The sequence below is a fragment of the Corythoichthys intestinalis genome, chromosome 1 (genome assembly GCF_030265065.1).
Source record: "Corythoichthys intestinalis isolate RoL2023-P3 chromosome 1, ASM3026506v1, whole genome shotgun sequence".
In the NCBI taxonomy this organism is placed as follows: domain Eukaryota; kingdom Metazoa; phylum Chordata; class Actinopteri; order Syngnathiformes; family Syngnathidae; genus Corythoichthys; species Corythoichthys intestinalis.
In genome coordinates this window covers 57,151,088-57,160,275 of record NC_080395.1, presented here as the reverse complement: position 1 = coordinate 57,160,275, position 9,188 = coordinate 57,151,088, and the positions used below count along the sequence as shown (strand labels likewise).

Here is a 9,188-nt window from a genome sequence, read left to right as displayed (position 1 = left end):
CAGGCCAGGTCTATGGCCCTGAGGAGGTTCTCTCCACTATATGGTTCCCGGTCATACACCTTCCACTGCCATGATGAGAAGAACTCCTATATAGGGTTGAAGAAAGGTGTGTAGGGTGGCAGACATACATTGAGGAATTTTTGGTGTATATTGAACCACTCTCTAATCTGGTTGGTGCGGTGAAAGCCGATGTTGTCCCAGATGATGACATATATAGGAGGAGGCTGTGCTGGAACCAGATTCTGCTGCTCACGGTCAATCAGGATATCCTGTCGCTCTCCCAAGAATGTGAGGAGACACTGGTTGTTGAGGGACCCAAGGAGAGCATCAATTTTGAGTCGTTGTGCATTCTCAAGAGGCCAACGTGGATAGTCTCATGTGTCTTCAATTTTGAGTTACCGTGTTTAAGCAATGACGCCCGTGCTTTCATTGTGTTCAACTTTTGATGTCTGAGTCTACCATTTTGCATTGTGTGAGCAAAATGTGTTCAGTGAATGAGAATGTGTTCATATATTGCGCAAAGTGTGTTTTAGCACGTGCTAAAGTGTTTAGCCTAAGTGTGAATGTGTTTAGAGAATTGCAATTGTGTCTAGAGTTTTGTGAAATTGGAGACTGAGGTGAAATGTGTTTATAGTTAAGCCAACTAGCGGCCTGATTTAATAAATGTGTTTCGGCAACTGGTCATTGTGCTCAGAGATCAAGAAATTGTGCTGTAGCAATCGAGAAAAACTGTAATGGAATTATAATGTATTCCTATGGGAAAATCCTGCTCGACATACGACCATTTCGACTTACAAAAAAGGTCCTGGAACGTATTAACTTCGTATGTAGATGTACTACTGTATGTATATTTAGAAAAGGGTCACTGATGATTTATTTGTTCTTTGGTCTGACTTTCATGCAGGCAGGATGGATTGAAGTCTTACACAGTGACAGCACATGTTTGTTTGGGTTGATATGTGCCCTGTGAAGGACTGACAACCATCATCCAATATCAGCAGGGACCAGCTCCCTTGTAATCAGAGAAATAGATGGATGTTCACAATATTCACAATCGTAATAAAAGATTTACGCATACATTTTGAAGAGGCCAAAGGGATGGCGTGGTAAACATTTCATTTAGTGGATGGATGGAGGAGAGAGCATGATGATGAGATGATGTGAGAGAGAGAGAGAGAGAGAGACAGAGAGAGAGAGAGGAGAGAGAGAGAGAGAGAGAGAGAGAGAGAGAGAGAGAGAGAGAGAGAGAAGCAGGTGGAATGAGGAGGGGTCTGGGTGGTCCAGACAATCAGTCCTTGTGTACCTAACACACACACACGCATTATTAAAAAGAAGACTACCTTTCGCTGGGCTCGCTCACTGCCTGACTGCGCGTTCATAACACCGCAGCCGCTCCACTTTTGCTGCACTTTTATCTCTGCGTGTTCCGGATCGAAGTGTTCTAACGAAGCCCGCACTGAATATAACATCATCGAGGACAAGCCCTCCTCTCGATACGGGAGCGCGCGTATGGAAACATTTATGAGCACTGAAAAGGACACGCGATCACGCAGCATCATGAGAACACTCCTGCCACTAAAAAGGTAACACAACTGAATACATGCGATCATTGTATGTGTTTTGGGTGAACGATTTGATAGCATGCGCGCACAATTGAAGGCTTTGTTTTTGAACACTTGCCGGCTGGGTGGGATGCAGTCGTTTGTTTAGTGCTGCTTTATCGCAGCATTACTGAGCATGACTCCATCTCACATCAGCTCATCAGCAAGCTCAACCTGTTCCCTGCGGTCTACAATCACTATACTATATGTGAGCTTTATGTGGTGGAAATATCAGTCTGGATTTGAAATCCGCTCACATTTCCTCTCACTGTAAGGCATCAGCATTGCAGCAAGCATTGTAATGTATAGTGTAAGCTCACAGACTATCTATTATCTTCATTCATCCATAAAGCAAGCTTCTTTTTTTTTTATTATTATTATTATTTTTTAAGGGAGCGTATATTTTATTTGTACTGACAAAATTTGAAGGGATGCCAAATGTCTTCTCGGTTGGACCTGACAAATGCAATAATGCCAGATGTGTGGATGACGAGTCTTTATTTATTGTGCATCATCAAAGCTTCCTGTATATGAAGGTTGTGATTCACTAATTTGGATTTTTTTTTTTTTTTTTTTTTTGCAGCAACCTATCCCCTTGACGTGATATTTTATGTGCAGCTTTTATTTTTATTTTATTATCATTATTTTAATGTATAATGTGAGCCTTTCACTTTGATTTTTTAGCCTTTTCAATCATGCCATCATTGTACTTGATGCAAAGATGTTGGAGTTGATATAGATGAGGCTCCACGCCCAAGAGTAAAAGCTTTTTATTTTTAAATGGCGCAAAGCATTTTAATAGACCATGTGTTAATGTTACACTTTTCTTGTGGCAACAAAATGTTGGATCAACTAAAAGCAGAAATCCTCTCCATTTTAAGTATGTTATCAGTAGTATTCCAATTGAATTTGTGTCCTCAGTAAAAGCATATTATTCTTTTTCAAAGATTTTTCACATTCTGTGTATTACTGAATGCTGCATTATCCACCACTTGATCTGGAGTATGTAATGTAAGGACTGCCAGTCCTTTGATCACAGGGACTGACACAGAGCTTATTTATTTTTTCAAATACAAAAATATAAAATACAATAATACTAAAAAAAAAAGAAATAAAACTAATAACAACCAATTTCTAAAACTACTGACTACAAAGGAAAAATAAAATCCAAGTGTGATTTCTTACTCTGCTGTAAATTGCTTATCCACAGGGAGGACCTGACATGGATCCCTGAATATAAATGAAGTTGTTCCGCCATGCAATGTTCCTGGAAGGCAGTGATCCTGCTGGCTTTGGCCTCCATCGCCATCCAGTACACGGCCATCCGTACACTCACCTCTAAGCCTTTCCAGTTGTGTACATTGCCCAGCCCACAGAACTGTGGTCTGGGGGATCAGGAGACCGAACCCCCCATTGAACGCGGGGCTGGAGGCTGCGATGATTACCCTTTCTTTTCCACCAATGCATCCCGCAAAACCCACATCCTGGTCTTGGCTACCACCCGTAGCGGCTCCTCCTTTGTTGGCCAACTTCTCAACCAGCACCAAGAGGTTTTTTACCTTTTTGAACCTCTGCATCATGTTCAAACTACACTAATCCCCCGTCTATACCACAGCCACAACACAGCAGACCGCCGTGTGATGCTGGGTGCTAGCCGAGACCTCTTGAGAAGCCTGTACGGTTGCGACCTATATTTCCTTGAGAGCTACATCAAACCAACACCCACAAACCACACAACAGACAAACTTTTCCGCCGTGGTGCGAGCAGGGCATTGTGCCAGCAACCTGTATGTGATGCCTTCGGCCCAGCCGATGTCAATGTAGAAGAGGGAGACTGCGTTAAGAAATGTGGACTTCTTAATATGACCTTGGCCTCTGAAGCCTGTCGAGAGAAACGGCATGTAGCCATCAAGATTGTCCGTGTGCCAGAGATCGGGGATTTGCGTGCTTTGTTGGAGGACCCTAGACTGAATATCAAAGTGATCCAACTTGTCAGAGACCCTCGTGGTATCCTATCATCCCGTATCGAGACATTCAGGGATACCTACCGGCTGTGGCGTATATGGAGGGCTACAGGTCGAAAGCCCTATAATCTTGACTTGAGTCAGCTCACTGTTGTCTGTGAAGACTACCGAAGCTCTGTATCAACTGGTCTCAGTCATCCATATTGGTTGAAAGGGAAATACATGTTGGTTCGCTATGAAGATTTGGCGAAAAATCCACTCCACAGGACGAAGGAGATCTATGACTATTTAGGACTGCCGATGGATAAAAACGTGGAAAACTGGATACACGCAAACACCCGCGGCAGCAATGAACCATCAGCGAAACATAAATTCGGTACAATACGAGACTCGGCAGCTAATGCAGAAAGCTGGCGGTTGAAACTGTCTTATGACATGGTAGAATACACTCAGACAGTGTGCCAAAAGGTTCTCCATCAACTTGGATACAAGTCCGTTAGGTCAGCTGAGGAACTGAAAAACATGTCTATTTCACTGGTGCAAGAAAAAACCTTTGTACCCTTTTTGTAAGAGGGAGTTCTTTAATGACTATTTTTATATATTTATAATTGTTGCCTTATCATGTCATTGGTTGTTGCTTTTATTTTGTCTATTCAAAATTGCACTAAATGAGAATTTGAATGCACGAAGGGACTAAGTATGTTCCCCAAATGTTATGAACAGCACACTCAAAACAATAAATAATCAAACAAACTAGTTTACAAGTGTGTCATTTATGTTTTACCAGGACAACGGGTCTCATTCGTCAGTCATGGGCACCCACAGATTTGTGACCAATCTATGATTCATCCATATGTTTTACTTGAATGTATGCGGAACCTGGGAACAAATTCAGCACCTCCCCAAACCATAATGCATTTACATGAATGATAAATTATCCATTTTCGAACAGAATTACCAAACAAATCTTTTTCTCAATAAGAACAACAGATTGAAACGACAGTGATTTACAGTTTAGCAACAATAATAACTTCAACCAGAAATTTGCTCAAAATCTGACTAAATTTAAAAATAATTATGAAACAGATGAACCTTTTGTATTGGCAAAATATCTCAAACAAGAGTTTCCAAATTTATGGCTGAAAAACAAAAAGATAATTCGATGGGCAATTCTTATTCTTTCAAATCCCTATGACATCCTGAATTCAAAATTTTCTATGACAGCTGCAAAATTTAGGATCGATTGATTATTTAAAATTAACACTGTTTTCATTCATATTTTTTGTTTGTGGGTAATTTTTACTTAATGTATGTATTTATTTATTTTCCTTTGGGAATGAATTTAAAATTATTCACATTTTTTAATTGTGGAAAATGCAAACTTTTTGATGATAACATTTTCCACCCTCATGAAAATGGTATAATGGTTAAGAATGTTGGGAAACCTTTGCGGCCAAATCTGTGTGCCCAAACTGAGTGACTGGCTGAGATTTGTTAAATGCCCGGCAATTGGGAAATAGGGACACGGTGCGCAGATTGCATGAGGTCCTCATTTACTTTGTAGAAGGAATTCTGATTCACAGACATTTACACGGGTGTGCATAGAAAATAAGCTGGTACGTATCATGAATTTGACAGTAATTTTGCACAAACACCGACATTGTGCACAGAGTACTAAAACATTTCTTCACATTTGTAAGTAAATGAGGCTCATTGTCTTCATTCACTTTGTGTATAGAGTAAAATGTTGCCCTTCAAAAATGTTTTGTTTAATGGAATGGTTTATTTGTTTCCTTCCCAAGTATGGCAAAATTGTGCAATAAATAGTGAATGTTCCAGTCCACCTTTCAGGGTTTCTATCAATTCAATAAGGAAATACTGTAGATACCAACAGGCAAAAGCAAAAATAAGTAAACAGTTTCTGGGTCATTTTTTTTATATTGTATACATGCATGTTGAAATAATTTCCTGCTATTTGTTTAAAATCATTTAGTATTTATTCTAAAAAATAAATAAATGAAAAAAAACAACAACAACAACATTGCATCAGCCTACTTACACAGCTAGCCATGTGCAGACCTTTTCACTACTGTGAGAGTACAACTTCACAAGAATATGTCAAACAGCATGCTCTCAGATTTCTATCCAATTTATTTGCAAAGAAAAAATAGCTGTTCATCAATGACGAGCCGTCAGCCGATCTAGTTGAAGATAATGTACAAAACTTATTACTCATCGTTCCAGTTCCTTTATGGGCGCTGCATGATTTATATCTCTGCCGAGGTGTCACGATCAAATAATTAAAATCACGCCTTTCAAAATTTGTCAGCCAGAACAGTCCAAAAGCCTGCTGCATTACCAAGACTTACGCTTCGATGCCACTTCCAGTATGGCGCTGATGTCAGGTTCGGCAAACATGACAGCCGTCTAACATTGATGAATTACCATGTGTTATTCTAATTCCACAATTGTAATATTAATCAGAGAACCATGTTTTAATTTATGCTGACATATACAATGTGTTTGTGGAAAAAAAGGGGAACAAATGATGTTTACTTCTCCCTTTAATGGACATGAAACCCAATGAAGGTCATAAGTGTTTAATGAGAGGATTTACAGCCGTCTGTGACAAACATTGTAATGAGAGGTAACTCTTAAATCTCTACTCAGTGGGTATTTAGAATTTAAGTCACATTTTTCAAGATAGTTGTGGCATTATAGACTTTGATATTGATATTTATACAAACCTTAGCTCAAAATGAGGCATTTTGTGATAAAGCAAAATAATTTTAAAAATATGTTATTTAATCACATTTTTGTAATGTAAAAATATGTAATTGCAGATGTAATATAAAACATCGATTGGAATGGCGAAATGCTTTTTTCTTCGTCTTTTAGGCAATAAAGAGATTTAGCATCAACCTATTTTGTTATACAATACATTTTCGGCCATCTGGGAAACAAAACATCCGAAAAGACTTAATGACTTACTGTATATACTTAAGACAGCATCGCCTCATATCTAAAATTTACTAAAGACCAATGAGCCGTCGACATTTCGGAATAACTTTTTTTTTTAAACATCTGAGCTTTTAGTTTTTATTTATTAATGGTGTCATCATTTATTATTAATGCATACATTGTGAAATAACTGAGTTCACCCACAAAATAACCCATATGAAAAAAATGCTCATCAGTATTGGTGGCCTGATGTCCATTGAGATGCAGAGCACAAACCTTTTGATCCTCCTCAGCATCAATGCTGGAGGCAAGCGTTCTCTTCCTTGTGTTTTTCCAGCGCCCTCTGATTTCTTGCAACAGACCTCTCATGGGACTCATCCTCACTTTTGGTTTTTCACTTGACTTAACCTATGAAATGACTGACTGTGTTTGGAGTACTCTTCATTTCTAAAACATTTTGCAATGCTCGGATTATGGGATTTTTGCTTTAGTCATTTCAACCAAATATGCTAAGTGTTAGCTCTCTTAATTAACTCATTGGCAGCCAATGATGGCGATAGACGTCCAATCAATTACACTGGTAAGCCTGGCAGACCACTTTTCCTAATTAACTTCTTTCGAAGCCAATTAAAGCTTTGTTTGACCAGGTGTTCTACACTGTCTGTCTTGTGTAAAGGGTGTGTTTTTAGATACTGTAATTTTCAGTGTTTGCTTGAAATAGACTACACACTGTACAAAAATATAGCCTAAAATATACCAAAAACGGTGCAATTGCTTTAAAACATTAGCAATGCTACAACAGGTAGTATAAAAGCAATTGGATGCACATAGGGACACACATACTGTTTGACACCAGCATTTCTTTTGTTGCTGGTCATGGACTTTTCTTTTCCATCCCTCGCGTCTGGGTTAAATAATTCAACAGCCTCTAATAGAGAGGCAGACAAAAACCCCTCATTATGTGACCTTAATATTTTGACCTTGTGTCTGTGCATGAAGGAAAAAAAGAAAAGAAAATGCCTACTTGTAACAACTGAGCTGAGCTGACAGAACGTGCTTGGAGCATAAAGCTACTTGACAGCAAGCAAATGCTGCTGCAAAGCAAAAGCATTGTGAAATAATAGGCTCAAATAAATGTGTTTTTGAAGAGAATGTTGGCATTAAAATGCTGCAAGATGTTCAGCTATTATAAAAAAAAATGTGGTTGAAAAGATTATAAACATAGACTTTGAAGCCGACAAGCATTAATGATGTTCTATACAGTAATCAATACCATTCATATAGTGTACATATTATGGTATCTTTCAGTTCTGTTTAGGTTGCCCAAGTAGCAAATTGATAGCTGTGAAATTGGCACTCGTGGGATGGGTGTGCTGAGTTTTACCACACGTGACACGAGCAGCTTGATTGAAGCTGTAAGAGAGGCATAACAATTGGGTTATTAGTAATATTTTCAAGAAATGATAGTGGCTTTAATGGCCAGCGCTGTTTTGAAATCACAATTTTGAAAATGAAATATTCTCTGTATTATGCATAATATCTGTTACCTCTTCAGGGAGGATAATATCACAAGTGACCTTGGAACTTGAATTTATACCGTTCAACATTAACATACTCAAATGGAAATAAAGTGAAATTACTAAAGCCCCTTAAAATGAATGGATAATATCAAGACATAGCCTTGAGGCTCTTGATTTTATTGTATGTAATGCGATAATATGTTTCTACAAATGTCTTTGTGCCGTCAAAGTATTTGACTTAAAAAAAAAAAAAAAAAAATTGTGTCATTTTTTTAATAAATAATTCAGCAATAGATTTTAATTTGCATACATAAATCAGACATTTTCTCGGTAATATGCGCTTTTGTCAAGAGTTTGCAAACATAAAACCACAATTACGAATACCACTTTTTGCCACAAGTCTATTTTCCTGCATTGAGAAGCTATTAAAAAATGGAGTCTTTTTAAATTGTTAGTGAATATTTTCTTTTTACAGATGATGCTGCTAATTAAGACATTGACATGCATTAATCACAAACATTTCATAGAAAAGCCAATGCATTTTTACTTTTAAATGTGTCAACAAAACATGGAGGAATTTATCATCACACTTTTAAGCCCAAATGTTCAAATGTTATATGTCCAAACTGTCACTATTGCACAAAGAGAGTTTTCATTGACCATGTACAGTGTATCACAAAAGTGAGTACACCCCTCGCATTTCTGCAGGTATTTAAGTACCCTACTTTTCGCACTATAAGGTGCACCTGACTATAAGCCGCCACCCACCAAATATGACACAAAAACGGCATTTGTTCAAAGATAAGCCGCACTGGACTATAAGCTGAAGCTGTCCTCACTGTGATATGGGATAATTACACCAAAAGATATTAACCGGAAACCGTTATTTGACCATGAAGCTTTGAACTGTTTGCCTGCAAAGCTTCATTGCTTCAAGAAGCTTCATTTGGCCATCACTGATCCCTTAGGGGAGACTGTCAACCTCTGCTGCTACCTTCTATCAACACTGTTGTCGTCCAACATGCCTCCTAGCATACATTGCAGTGCTACAGATGTGAATAACAAGCAAAACTCATGTTCTGTGCTAAATATTTCTTCAGACACTGTTCCAGTTGTTTCATTAATTGCTAGTTATGGTTTTT

The 9,188-nt window shown here is 38.3% G+C and overlaps 1 protein-coding gene across 1 annotated transcript; it reads left to right on the top strand.

Moving 5' to 3' along the window:
• The first annotated feature begins 1,307 nt into the window (after positions 1-1,307).
• Positions 1,308-8,162, top strand: chst1 (carbohydrate (keratan sulfate Gal-6) sulfotransferase 1). Its single transcript, XM_057842504.1, has 2 exons — positions 1,308-1,583; positions 2,812-8,162. Exon 2 carries the CDS (start codon positions 2,858-2,860, stop codon positions 4,133-4,135), a length of 1,278 nt encoding a protein of 425 aa, XP_057698487.1. The 5' UTR covers positions 1,308-1,583; positions 2,812-2,857; the 3' UTR covers positions 4,136-8,162.
• Positions 8,163-9,188: the final 1,026 nt, after the last annotated feature.

Excerpts from the sequence above, each read along its gene's own strand:
- chst1 (XM_057842504.1), top strand. The coding sequence starts at position 2,858 with ATGCAATGTTCCTGGAAGGCAGTGATCCTGCTGGCTTTGGCCTCCATC.